This window comes from Psammomys obesus, unplaced genomic scaffold (assembly GCF_907164565.1).
Source record: "Psammomys obesus unplaced genomic scaffold, mPsaObe1.curated_primary_1811, whole genome shotgun sequence".
In the NCBI taxonomy this organism is placed as follows: Eukaryota; Metazoa; Chordata; class Mammalia; order Rodentia; family Muridae; genus Psammomys; species Psammomys obesus.
In genome coordinates this window covers 2,196,044-2,210,758 of record NW_026590767.1, presented here as the reverse complement: position 1 = coordinate 2,210,758, position 14,715 = coordinate 2,196,044, and the positions used below count along the sequence as shown (strand labels likewise).

Genomic DNA, 14,715 nt, shown 5'->3' with positions numbered 1-14,715 from the left:
GTGTGTGTGTGTGTGTGTGTGTGTGTGTGTGTGTGTGTGTGTGTGTGTTTACTAAGTCTCAAGGTCACTGAGGACCAAGCCTGATCTAAATGCAAAGGCTGCAGGCAAAAGGGAGGTGAAACTGAATCCAAGCCAAGTAAGAGGTGCCAAAGACCTGGGGAGTTAAGGGCAAGTTAAAAAGAAGGCTTGCAGAAGGCAACAGGACAGAAGATGGGGCTGGGAGCTGGTTCCTGAGAGCTGAAGGACCTGGCTCCTCTTCCCACGCTCTGCTGACTCCTCTGTTCTCTGATCATCGACCAAAGACAAAAGAAAACAAGCAGCTGGCCCAGCTGGTGTCCCAGTGTCCCGGGCAGCCAGTAGGTAGCTAGCTCCTTAAACTGTGTCCAAAACAGCACATACACTCTCTGGAGGGCTGCCAGGGTCCTTTCGGAGTATAACTAATGCCACAAGAAGCAGCTAGGCCCTGGCACATACCTGCTGTGTTTAGAACAGGTATACATACACCTTGAGAGGCGGGTGGGTGCATGGAACAAGGGAAGAGAAGGAGGGAGCACCCATGGAGCCTGGGCTCAGGCAGCCCTGGCCATGTTTCTACTGTACCTCTGGACTGTCAGATGTGTAGAGACTAAGCCGACAGTGTCACCATGATGGGAAGGGTCAGCTAAGGGTGGGTGTCCCTGGTCTGCTGGAGGAGCTGGCTGGGTGACATCATCAGTTTCAGGGGAACTACAGAGGAAAAAAAAAAAAAAGAAAAAGGTCAAGAAACTCAGAAAGTTCCCAGGAGATACAGATGTGTCTTGACATCTGGCCCTAGGCAGGGCTCACACTCCCTTTTTATGACAGGAAGGAGATGTCCGCGCTTCTTAAAGATGATCCAGAGACAGTACTGGACACCGCCACACACTGGAGTCAGGCAACCCCTTTGGGGTACTGTTTTTGTTGTTTGTTTTTATCATCACTTAGAAACAAAGGCACAGACAGGTTGAGTACCTCAAGCCTGACCTCAGCAGGTACCCTCTCCATCACCACAGCTGGCTGGGCCCCTGAAGTAGAGGACTAAGAGAAAGGTAAGTAGCTACCCATGCAGGCAGCCATTCCTATGTTTGAAAGCCATGATTAGAAAGGAGCTTGACATTCTGCACAACAGCAAAAGGTCACTGTAATTAGAGCATAGGCAAGAGAGAGACTGTGGGGGGGAAGGGACAGGGACAGAGCACAAAACAGATCACAGGTGGAGAAACTGGGACTTGGTTGTAAACCAGAGGATTAGCAGAAGTTTCTGAATGCTCAGCCACCAATCAGGGCCCTTGAGTGAGAGTAGGCAGTCCCAGGGAATTCCTAAAACTACATTTTAAATCCCAGTAGACAGGCCCATGTGTTATTCTTCTCTGTGGGTCCCACTCGCCACTCTAATCCCTCTGGGGCAGATGCTGGAACCCCATGGCTACACACTAGGGTCAGGGAGATCGTATGAGGGGAAAAAAAAGGGATCCAGTCAGGAGGGAGAAAAATGGCCAGGATGCTAGAGATCTTCGGTGGATTACAACTTGGAGACTCCTAAAATTATGGCTATGATCAGCTTTCTACATATCAAGAAGTCAGAGAAGAAAAACAGCCTGGGTGTTTTGGCAGCACACACAGCATGCCACAAAAGACACACCGTGGTCTTTTAAGAGATGATAAAGGCTGGGAGCAAGGAGGCTGTGGTCACAGTAGCAAAAGCAACCAGAGGTGACCAAAATACCCAGTGGCAGGAACAGTTCATCAGATCAAGGACACAGAACAGATTTATTTGCAATGCTTTGAGAATATTGGTAGGGCTTTACACATCTAAGTGGAAATATTATCATTATTAACTGGAGACGGGAAAAATAAACCAGCGCCCGCATAACTGTGCCTCGTATTTTTTTGTGTGCAGCAATGCGAATAACAACAGTCTGAATGAGCCAGCAGGCACGGTGGAATCTATGCCATGGGGTTGGCAGCACAGTTCTTTTTCTCAGGTTGAGTGTTTTTCCTTTGTCACGGATTTGATATCTATTTTCTAGTCCTTTAAGAGGAATTTAAATTCTATGTTTATTTTGTGGGTTTGTGTGCATGTGTACACACAGTTGCTGGTCAGAACACAACTTCCAATGTGGGTCTTGGGGATGGAACCCTTGCTGGGGTCATCAGGCGTGGCAGCTGCCGCCTTTTGCAGCTGAGCCATCTCATGGGCTCAGTTTTCTGGCTCCATGCTGAGTGAATACCACTAGCAAAATCAACATAAATAAGAAAATACATTTAAGAAAGATTTTAAGTGTCAGGGAACAACTCTGCTTCCTGTCTTAGTGAATGTTTTCTGACAAACAGTACCAACTGTGCCACAAGAGGAGCATCACTTCTGAGTTCATACTGTCCTCTGTGAGGCCTTGCCCACCTGACTCTTTGACAGAAACACACCCACACTCATTCACTAGGCATCACCAGAGAAAAGGAAGGTCTAAGAGAGAAGTGTCCAAAAATAGATATCTACCCACATGGACGCTGGCATGGCATTTTTCAAAGAATACTGACACTTCCCTAAGTTTTCCGAACATAAATAGGCTCTGGGGTGACACTTTGACTAATATCCTGATCAGCTATGACGTTAGTGAGCAAATATGCTATTTCGCTCAAAGAGTAACTGCCAATGATGTCAAGAGGGTTGGAATCCAGAGCAGCCCCACTTTGGGATCTCTGCCAGGTGAGTTCTTGGGATGTTAGCTTTTCCGTCTGTAAGACTGAAGGCCTGTGGGCACCACCACACAGGGCTCCTCGGCCCCATCCCGTCCCTGACCTCCCTGCTTACCACCCCCCCTTCCTGCAGTGTACACAGCTCTCTGCTTTGATACGCTACAGACTGAAGACGTTAGAACAGTGTGCCTGGGGAAGCACTAGCAAGCTTCCAGCTGTGGTCTAACAACCTCTTGTTAAAAAAAAAAAAAAAAAAAAGTATGACTTTAAATATACATATGTGTGTATATATACAATAAGCTGAACCATAGGCAATTGCTGAACATCTGTGTATATGTGTACATGTGTGTACACACATCAAAATCATATTCCTACTGCACCACCAGCCCTGAGACCTGCATGTCTTACTTCCTGGTGATCTGGTTCAGTTTCAGATAGCTTTGGATGGGACTAAGCTGATTTCTGGACAGTTAAGAGCTTCTTAGATAACATTTCTTCAGGGGCTGGAGAGACGGCTCAGTGGTAGAGGGCATTGGCTGCTCTTGTAGAGGACCTGGGTTCAGCTCCCAGCACCCACCTTAGTGGCTTGCAGCCATCTGTAACTCCGGTTCCAGAGAACTCACTGCTCTCTTCTGACCTCTGTTGGCAACAGACAAAACACTCATGCACATAAAATAAAATAAATAAAAATCTATAAGCATTTCTTCAGCAGATCTCTGAGTTTAAGGGCGGCCTGGTTTACTTCCAGGACAGTGAGGGCTCCATAAAGATACCCTGTTTAAAAAATAATTTTATAATGAAAAGAAAAAAAATCTACATTTCTTCACAAACCTACTGTCTGAAGCTATAAAAGCTTTCTAAATTCTACTAGTGGTAGCACCGAGTCTAGACTGACTGAAATATTTCTCAGTGGCCAAATTCTGGATAGAGATTTCAACTACCAGCTTCTACCACCAGCTGCTGGGCCTGCCCTGCAAACCTAGGCAGCAAAGGTGGAGTGGTTGCTGGAATGTGTGAGGAGCTTGTATCAGCAAACGCTTCTTCACAAGGCCATGAGTCACCATGACGGAGGCTGAGCAAGGGCCCTGCTTCCCAGAGGAAGGTGCTCATGTTCCTGTGTGAGAAGGCCAACCGCCACCTTGGGCCCCACATTACATAGTCCATCCATGCCCCGCCAAGATCACTGTGGGCACCAGGGTAAACTACAGGAGACCATACACTACAGGCTTCCAAGCTAACCCCAAGCGAGGCAGTTCAAAATCCAAAGAACAGCTTCTCCGGCGCGTGTCTAAGGTATGTCAGGGCACTGTATCAGACGCCCAGAGACTGGTGGCCTGCAAAACACAGCTCTGCCTCTCTCAACATTCTGGAGGCTGAGATTTCATAATCAATGCCAGCAGGCCTAGGGCCTGCTGAGAGAGCTCCTCCAGGCTCACGTTATGCCATTTCATTATGTCCTCATCTGGTGGAAGAGGAACGGAGCTCTCTCTGGTTTCTTTCATATAACACCAATCCCATTCTTGAAAATACACTCTCATGCCTAGCCACCTCCCCAAGTGCTGGCTAGTTTTATGTCAATTAAAAAAAAAAAAAAAAAAGGCTTCCAAAGATCCAGGATAAGGTAGGCAAGCGGTTCCAGTCCATTGTGGGTGAGACATCCTTAGGCTGATGGTCCTGGATCTGTAAGAAAGCAGGCTGAACAAGGCAGTAAGCAGCATGCCTCCTCTGTGGCATCGACATCAGCTCCTGCCTCCAGGTTCCCACCAGGTTTGAGCTCCAGTCGTGGCTTTCCTCAAAGGACTATGACTCAGGATATGTAAGCCAAATTAACCCTGTCCTCCCCAGTTGCTTTCAGACATGGTGTTTCATTTAGAGCAATAGTAACCCTAACTAAAACAGGGTCTCAACACATGAATTTGGGAGGGCATAACAAGGGGTAGCAGAGGAACAAACTCAGAAATACAGGATTCTTCAAGGCCAGAGTGATCTGGTGAAATTCTAGGAATAGCTGAAACAAGCAAAGGGCATCATTGGACCAATGACTGCCAAGAGTCTTGAGAATTAAGGACAGTTTCTCAGGCTCAGTGCAGCTCAGTGTGAGGTTTCATCCACAAAACAAAACAAAAGCCTTCCCCCCTACTGTTTGCTTACAAAACCACTGGCTTTCCTCCCCTTCCTCTGGTGGACAAGAGTAGTGCGACAAAGAGGGAGCAAGGACAACAATGGCACAGGGAAGACCATGTCCTAGGGAAGTTGTCAGTCAGCATGGAGAGAACAGCCAAGAAACAGTGACAGCAAGATCAAAGGCAGCACAAGCCAGGCCCTCATGAGAAGAGGATCTGCCTGTGCAAAATGTGGTTAAAGGAAAGAGAAAAACAGGGTTAGGCAGTTATCAGAGATTATCAGTTAATCTGGAAAAGAATTAGGGAGATGTGTGCGGTGTGCATGCATGTGTGTGCTTGTATGGACAGGGCACATATTTGTCTTCTTTCCCAGCTCCCTCTTCTGGGAAAGGTCCTGTCGAAAGGATGTAAGAATCACCTCAAAGGGGCTGACATTCGCCAGACCTTGGGCTATTTGGGCCTCAAAAAGGAAAATATGGGACTAGAGAGATGGCTTAGGGGTTAAGAGCACTAGTTGTTCTTCCAGAGAACAGGTTTCAGTTCCCAACACCCACAAGGAAGCTCACAGTGAGCTGCAACTCTAGTCTCATGGGATCTAAGGGCTTCTGAGGGAGCTGCACATACGTGGTGCACAGACATACATGCAGGCAAACACCCATACACACAGAAGAAAAATAAAGGCAAAAAAAGAGAGAGAGAAAATACGGAAAGCAGTGGATCACAATCCATTGAATTAAAATAACAATGCATGCATCCACATGGACTGAAATGATGACAAGGACAGATGAACGAATGAGAAGAAAAGAAAGGCTTCTAGTCTTGTATGTATAAGGAATGGTGGAAACAAAGATGCAGCCACGAAGGACCCGTCATGGAGGAGGTGAGTGCAGGCCAGGCAGGGGCCGTGCAGGGACACTGAGGCAGTTGGATGGAAGCATGAAGAAGCAAATGGAAAAGAAGTAAATGCTAGCACAGTCTCGAAGTATCTTCTACCAAATTCTGTCACAACAAAAGATGGAATGTGGTAGCTGCATGGCAGACCAAGTCTGGTCGGATCCAGCCTTGTCAGGTATTAACCAGAGCCACTTGTCACCACTGAGGAGTCCCAGCTTCATGTCGGTGGACTCCCTGCTCCAAATGGACAGTTAAGTCTGCTCACAGGTGGACACAGATCGAGGGACGTTCTCCACCATGAGACAGCTGTGCTCTTCAAGGTCATGGGAAACCGGGAGGAGGTAAGCCGAGATTCTAGACTGAAAGAGAGTGGGTGGTATGACACAGGGTGGGTCCAGCGGAGGGCTGCACCCGGGATCTGATGGGGAAATAGGGGGGGTGATGCCGAGCGGATCCTGAGGACTGGTGAGTGCTCCCCATTCGATGGCTGCGCTGGCATCATGCCAGAGGATGCTGCTGTCTGGGAAAATGTATGCTGGAGCTCTGGAGGATTTGGGTTTTAGGTTTGGACAGGTAACTTCATGCAAGGTATTCTTGAATGATTCAGAGATCCATGTAGAGAGGGATCAATACAGAGACAGGGTGACCGGAGAATTTGGATGGTTGGAGCGTGGGCACTCTTGTGCTACTCTCACAGTTTCTCAGAAACAGCAATGTGTGTGGCGAAAGATAAACAAGGGCTTCCTGAGCAAGGCCTTCCGGCAGCACCCTGCACCAACAAGGAGCCTAGTCTGGCTCTGGAGGGCAGCATGGGCTGTGAGGGGGGCAGGATGGTGAAGATGGCCATGGGGCCATGACCTGGATGGCAGGGGCTAGAGCCAGCTCCCAGAGGCCTCATAATGTGAGGAGATCAGGCCATGAACCTCTGGTCTTGGAGTGACAGGAGTGTCACAGAACTATTAGCGGGCAAATAGCAAGACAGATTAAGACTGTTGCTTTAGAGACTAACCACAGAAGAGAGGAATCCCAGGCGAGGGAGCCCAGGAGGAGCCCTGGGGCTGTTCAGGAGCCAGGTAAGGCTGGATAGGATGCAAGCCACTGCAGAGGAGGGGCCGTCGATATGCCCCCCTCCCAGGGTTAGGGAGTGACACAGGGAGCAATCAGGGACCATCTGTGATTTGAGCATCTAATGACTTGGCAAGCTCCTAACTACAAGCCTCACATGTAAAAACTTAGGACTTCCTGTGTCATTAGGGACTTATCTTTACCAAGGACTTAAGTTTATTTACTTATCTTTAAAGGAAGTCCGGTTCTGCTTAAATAAGTTTACATCATCCAACTAATCACATAGACCAGGGTTCCCTGGAGTTTTTTACGTTGTTGGCATTGCTATTTTTCTCTTTCTTTCTTTCTTTTCTTTCTTTCCTTCCTTCCTTCTTTCTTTCTGATTTATTTGTTTGTTTGTTTATTTATTTATTTTATGCTCTCTCTGCATATAGAGCCTGCATGCCAGAAGAGAGCATTGAATCTCATTACAGATGGTTATGAATCACCATGTGGTTGCTGGGAATCGAACTCAGGACCTCTGGAAGAATAGCCAGTGCTCTTAAGGGCATCTCTCCAGTGCCCTCTCCTTTTTTTTCTTTTAAAATTGTTCTGTGTTCTTCTATTTTTGAGACATAATCTCATGTAGCCCAGGCTAACCTTAAACTACCCTTGAACTCCTGATCCTCCTGCTGCCGCCTCCAGCATGCTGGGATTACAGGCAGGTGTTACAGGACTGGGTTTATGCTGCTGGGGATTAAACTGAGGGCTTTGTGCACCCTGGGTGAGCACTCCAACAGCTGAGCTCCACACAACCCAGTCCCTGGTTTGGAAGTGTTCCTTCTACCTCTTCCTAACATCAGTTGAGAAACTTACTTTGTTTTCACAATGGTGGTCTCACCATATTGCCCAGCTTAGTCCAGTTCTCATGACAAGGCCCCTCAACGGTGGGGTGGGTGTGCAGCACGGTGTCAGCTAGTGTAGAATGTTAAACTCGGGGCTGGGCTCCCCAAAAATGGGCTGTACTGAAGAGAGCCCAAGAAGAGTTCTCACAGTGGCAGCTCACCTCTCTTGTCTGGTTTCTGGAGGGCTTGTCAAAGCTCAGCAGAATGGAAACTTCTCTTACTGGGACCCTTCCACACAAGCTGTAGGCCAGTTGTGGGCTAGCATGACTCAGCAGGCAGAGAGAAGGGGTCATGACCCCTGGGGACTACCCAAGGAGTGGCCTTCCCAGAGCCCTCCTGTGCATTCTGATCAAATATCTGTTTTCTGGGAAGTAAGGCAGACAGATCCCTGGCTCTGCTGGTATTCACTAATGTAGGGTCTAGGCAAGCCAGGCTGGTCTTTTTTTGTCTGGATCTAGCAGATGGGAGTGGATCAAGTGTGGCCTGGAATTCCTGTGGGCCAGGCACAAAGATTCCTAGACCAGCAAGATCAAGACAGGAACTTAAGGCTGTAGTGGTTAAGGTACTTAACCAAAGTCTAGGAATGCTCATTTTACTGTTGCTAACACTCTAATGTACATGAACTTGATAACATAAACATAAGAGCCTCATTCATAAGAACAGCTACTTGCTGGGCCTGTGCAAAGCACATCCCACACCCTCATCCTCCCTTTGCAAGGATGAAGAATACTATCAAGCTGAGGCCAAGGACACAGGAGTCAGGAAATCTCACAGGCAACCAGGAGGCCTGGCCAGAGGGAGGGAACAGGAAGGTGCCTCCCACTGGACTCTAGAGAAAGGAGCAAGCACTTCCACTCCCAGATAAGCAAGCCCAGCAAGGCAAACACTTGGCCTTCAGTTAAAAACAAAAGGAAATAATCTTTCTTTAAAAAATTAGTTATTTATTATTTATACAGCATCCTGCCTGCACACCAGAAGAGGGTACCAGATCTTACCATGGATGGTTATAAGCCACCATGTGGTTGCTGGGAATTGAACTCAGGACCTTTGGAAGAACAGCCAGTGTTCTGAACCTCTGAGCCATCTCTCCAGCCCTGAAATACTCGTTTTTAGAGATAATGTATAAATCTCAGGTCTTTGCCAGATGTTGTCTGCGATTTCCTGGGGCTCCTGACAAGAGGGCAGCCATCTTGCTTTATAGAAGAGGAGACCAGGTCTTAGGAATGAACACCTACTTGGCAAAGGAACACCAGGCGAGAAAGCAGGCCTCCCATCACTGACCCAAATCATCCTGCAGGAGCCAGGCTGTCTTCTGGAGTACTCCCCTGGAAAGAGCATAGCCCCGTCTGGACTACAGGCACAGCTCAGGAGGGGTGCCAGAAGCCCCTTCAGGGGACAGGAAGAAACAAAACACCAAGTCAAAGAGGGACCTGAGACTTCAGGAACTTGCAGCAACAAAAGAGGGAACATTTCCCTTGTCAGCCAGACCTCAACTCAGAGCTCAAAAGTAAGCCTATGGGAATGAATTGCATGAACAAAAATGAATGAACTGATGATGCTGTGTAGCCACAAGAAGCCATAGCCACGGAGGTTAACATAATGCAGTGTTTGGCACACATTTTAAGCCGAACTTCTGCTCACTTCCACTATGACCTGTGCTTTTCATATCTTGCAAGGTCTCAGTTGGTTAAAAAACCAACTGAGCCTCAAATTTATTTTTCCTACTCCTGAAAATCCTTGGGCTTCAGTAATGGGTCTTTGCTGATGAAGAAATCAAATAAATTCCTGACACATCCCTCTTGGGAGGTGGATGACTGCAAAGACTGTAAGGTCAGACTGCCTTAGTCAGAGCCACCCCCTGCAATAAAAAGCAGTGCCATCTTAGGGCAGGTCTGCCCAAAGCTCAGTCTCCCCATCTGTCACCCAGGCAACGGCAGCAGACAGACTCATAACAGCAGTGCTGAGAGGGTATCTCCAGCCTGGTGCCTGGCCAGTGTGGTGTGTTCTAGAGAGGAAGGTCCCGTCAGCATAAACACAGCAGATCCACACTCCCTCCCTTCGTGCAGGGTGTGCCTCCTCAGGTGTACACACTCCTCCTTCTCCCAGGCTGTGTGGGAACCAGCAGGGTGGGGATAAAGAACAGATGGCAGCAAGTGATGGACGTGATGGTCACAAGCAACCAGGACTTGCTAGGCATGGTGCGGACATGTCTTCGCAAAAAGCAGGCAAGCACAGTTTCTGGTGGTGACTGGAATATGGCCCACTTCTCCCAACCTCAGGCTAAAGCGCAATCCCCAAGACACATTAGAAGGTGGCACCAGGCAGCACCTGTAAGAGTTAATTAAGGCTCTGTCCTCCGGAGTGCATTAATCCATTCACGCACCTAATGGATTAGCAGATTATCTTGAGAGTGGATCTGTTATAAAAGCTGGCCTGGCTAGGTCTCTCACGTTCCCAGTCTCTTGTTGTGTGATGCCCTGTGCTGACTTGTCACTGTGGCAATGAGAAGGCAATCACCAGATGCATCCTTTTGACCCAAAGGTCCTGGCACAGCCACCCTGGCATATCTGAAAAGAAACAGAGGGGAGCAGGCCACAGGCTGCGCGTACACTTGGACCAACTCCAGGAGTGAGGAATAAGAAAGCGGGGCAGAAGGTGACCGCTGACTCAGCTCTGGCCGCCCCGGGGTACCCCGGTAAAGGAAAACATGACAGCGGGTGGCAGGAAGCCTTGGAACATACAACTTAACCATCCCTCAAGACCCAGCTATTATTGTTCCCACACCTTCCTGGTTAATGAACTCGGGTCTGGGGTTCATGATGCGCTCAGGCGAGGTGTTAGTCTCAGGACAAGCAGACAGCAGCCACCATGTTTCTCAAAAGACTAAGGAACAAACCCTTCTAGGTGCTGAGAGGGACCACATAGTCAGATGAGTAACAACAGAGTTGCCTGTGACCAAAGCAACACAGAGCCGTGGGTCATTCCTATCCTGCAGAGTGGGCCAGCCCTCCAGGTCAGGATCCCACCTGAGGCTGCTGTCCCAAAGCACCAAGCTTTGAATCCATACGGAGGAGTCCCTGGAAATTGAGTAGAGTAGGCAAGGCCCTCAAGTGGAGCCCAGAGTCAAGCTCGGAACACAGCTGGGCTATTTACTGGCCGCTCATAATCCTAGGCAAGCTCATTAAATCACCATGACCCTGTTTCTGAAGCTGTCACATAAGGATGAAACACACTGCCCAAGAAACCCACAAAAAGGAACGGAGCATGCCGCACAGCTGGGAGAATGTCTGCCTAGCATATGCAGGGACCAGGGATCTAGCACAGAATAAACAGAACCAGTGGAACAGGAGATGAAGGCAGGAGGAAGAAGGGTTCAAAGTTGCCCTCTGACACAGTAAGTTAGAGGCCAGTCTGAGCTCAAATAAATGTAAAAGGAAATAAGAACAAAGGTATATAAAATTCATAGAAATAAAAATAGAAACCTGACTGTCAGGTAGTGGAGGAGGGGGAAGAAGACCTGGTACTGTGTGTGTGTGTGAGAGAGAGAGAGAGAGAGAGAGAGAGAGAGAGAGTTTAGAGAGACAAAGTAAATGCTGCTATTGATCTGACCACACCACAATATCACTATGTCAACTGTGCAGAACTATACACTTACCTATATAGTTAAGATGCAAAACTTTACACCAAGCGATTTGTTTAACCACAGTTTTAAAACATAGATTATCCAGGTGTGGGAGGGCACATGCACCAGTAACCCCAACACTGAGAAGGTGGAGGTAGGAAGACTGTGAATTGGAAGCCAGCCTGGACTACATGGCTACATAGTGAGTTCCAGGAGGTCTATTCAATAAAACCCTGAAACCCCTAAGTAAGGGATAGCATCCATCTTACCATGGGTCATCAGTAAACAGGAGGTGTATGTCATACGGATACAGGGAAATGCCTCAAACAAGTTGATATTTATAACTGTCTCCTCTACATCTTTCTGGCTGGCACTTCATTCAGGCCAGAACCAATACCCCTCTAAGTTGTTTGAGCTGAGAAAAGGCTCCTAGCCCATAACCAATGGGCAGAAGCCTCCAATATTTTTATGCAGACAGAAGACAGCTTTGAAATTGACAACCATATAAAAATTTATCAGAATCACACATTTTCTTCGATTCTAAAAACCACACAAGCAGCAAAATTACTTGGTATTCTCCCTGTCACAGAGAAAGTTTCATCCTTGACTGGAGTAAATCCTTCTCCCACAAGTCAAGAGGGAAAAGGATCCATTCTCCTATTCAGCAAGGAATTCCTGTGGAATGTTCTACGCAGCTCTGAGTGCTAACACAGAGGTCTCGCCAGACCTCTAGGGGACAGGACTTTGAACACTGCAGATCACAGGACAACCTGGGAAACGGAAGGGGAACAGAGCCTTAGAGGCAGTTTCGTCTAGAAGCACTGACTTCTCACTTGGGTCCACAGCTGTCTGTCTTGGGTGTTATAACCTCTGGATCAGATTCCTGCTCAGCTCTGCAGGCAAACATGTTATTCACTTAAGGGGCATCTGTCTGAAAAGCAGTGATAGAAAGTTGATTGTTTCTAAGTTTCCTGACCCCCGCTTGACCCACTTTAAGGCTGAAGGCACTGAGAATAGCTTACAACATTTTCCAAGATTCAAAAACAGTGAGCCTTCAAGGCAATCACCCCACAATGAACTGATATGGCCTCCTCAAGGAAAATCAATCATCTCTTCCAGAACCCATTCCCTCAAATCATGGGAGTTTCCCCAAAGCCAGCAGGACTTCACAGAACCAGTTCTGATCTTAGGGTTCTGGTAAGAGAAGCAGATATGTTTAGCAAACAGACTCCAAGGCCAGGTAACTCAAGAGATGAACACAGTTCAGTCAAGATGGGAGAAGTAATGTGGCCTTTTCCTGTTGTGGCAAGAAGGGGGATGGATAAGCAAATGCCACAGGAAGCCTGGACCTAAGGAAGGGCTGTGTGCACAACCCCAGGGAGAAGGGAAAGGATGCTAGGAGCTGACAGGACAGAGCTTCTTACTGTCCAGAATGTGCTCTGGATAGGTATGGCTGAAGTCGCCATGACCTCACTGGCTTTAAACCCAGGAATGATGACAGGAGACTTCAAGCCTCAGTGGTACAGACACTGAGACGCCCCATGGACCTTGAGAGATTCAGCATGAACAGGACCTCAAATGAGAGCAACTGATGGGGCTGAAGACAGAGGAGAAGTGAGCCAACAAGGCAAAGCATTCTCTCCCCTCTTCCCTTCTCTTCCTACCTGGATCTGTCCTCTGTGAGCATAGCCTTTATTGTACCTGATATGCAAAAAGCATAAAGGAGCCTAGCTAACTTACTTCTAGACAGAAAGGTCAGTCATTAGCTTCTGATGTGCGTGTGGGCCCTTGCTTACATTTCACAATAATAACTAGTAATAATAAAATAATAAACACAGGCTACCGGAGATGCCAGGGAACTTACCTCCAATAAACAGGCACCTTTAACTATGAGGTAAAAAAAAAAAAAATTATATATATATACACACACACACACACACACACACACTAACACAAGGGACTGTTCCTTTGCAAAGCACTCTACAGTTTCGAGTATCTTCATGTATACAGCTTCACCAGTATCCCTGGCTCCATGAAGCAGAGGGGCCAGGATAACTGCCCCTACTATTAATTAAAGGGAAGGAAGGAGACTTCTAAATAGTTCATGACTGCTCCAAGGTCATACAGCTGGTTAAGAGGGGAGGCAGGGCTCCTAAGGTTCAGTCTCTGTCTCTAAATCCTAGGCAGACTCTACACTGCCCCTCCCAAACCCAGGGGAAATGAGTCTTGAGAACTTTGCTTTCTCTTAACTGGCAGGCCTGAATCCATTAGTTAGATGAGAAGCTGAAACCCTGTAACAAAGTGCACCGGGAGGAGGGGGAGAATGGGGAGGATGGGGATGGGGGACAAAGAGGGGAGAGGCATGGTGCTGAGCCCCACTACCACGAGTGTCTGGAATGGAACCTCCACCACAGCCAATCACTCTGTTTTCTCCAGATCACTGCTCTATTTTTAGAGGCTTGCCTTGCAAACTAACTTTTGTTTCCCTGGGTCTTTGTTTTTATGCCTGTTGTTGTTCTCAAATGATTTCATAATCCATGGGATGTTTTCTGATTCCAGGGAGTTGCTGTGGAAATGACTGTTAAGGTTATAAACCAGGGACTGCAGTCTCAATGGGACAGAGGCAGAAAAAGCCCCACCCCCAAGTCAGAGTTCACCCACACTGGGAGAGACCAGGGGTCCTGGCCCTGAAGCCTTCCCTTTCTTAGGTTTGTTCCTCTTGGACAACCCCAGCCACTGACTACCAGCTTCTCAAGCCTTCTCCTGATTACCTATGCGCAGGTGCTGAGGGACCAAGTCCATGTACACATCCATGCATACAAGTGCATGCCAATTGGTGACACCAAGCCCACCTTGTCTGCTGGCCTCATCGGCACCAACAGCTTGGAACCCGGCAGCCATACGTCCCTGTCCTCTTCCCCTTGAAAAGCATCTCTGAGACCCCTGTGATCTTTGCAAAGTTCTCTACACAGGTCACTGCAGGCCTGTCCCATGCATGGTGCCTCCCGTTCTCACCCACCAGATGCCTGTAGTCACCAAGACAACCAGAAACATCCTTCCAGGGAGCTCTGACCACAACCAAAGTCTTCCCATCAGATACACCTGTTCTCCCTCCTCTCTCTTCTTCCTCTCTCTCTCTCTCTCTCATACACACCTTCCCATCTTGAGGTCAGGTGTCATATTTCATTGAACTGCCATCAAACCGCGCCCCGACCCTGTCACTTTATCAGAATGGTTTTGTGAACTACATGTCTTTCCTCATGCGGCGTCTGTCTCCATAGAAACAACAAACAAATAACGCCAACGCAATACCAAATACAAACCAAAGAGGCTGCGTGTGCTAAGGCACCAACTCCATTGGGTCAGGTGTCTCCGAAGTGTGACCCTGGACCCCTTTGACATCTCAGATCTG

General features: G+C 48.0%; 1 protein-coding gene across 1 annotated transcript in view; it reads right to left on the bottom strand.

Moving 5' to 3' along the window:
• Nucleotides 1-14,715, bottom strand: part of Tacc2 (transforming acidic coiled-coil containing protein 2) — a 177,681-nt gene that overhangs the window by 97,158 nt on the left and 65,808 nt on the right. The window contains exon 4 of the mRNA XM_055608977.1: nucleotides 601-726. Coding sequence (XP_055464952.1) covers nucleotides 601-726 — 126 coding nt within the window. The remainder of the gene's footprint in view (nucleotides 1-600; nucleotides 727-14,715) is intronic.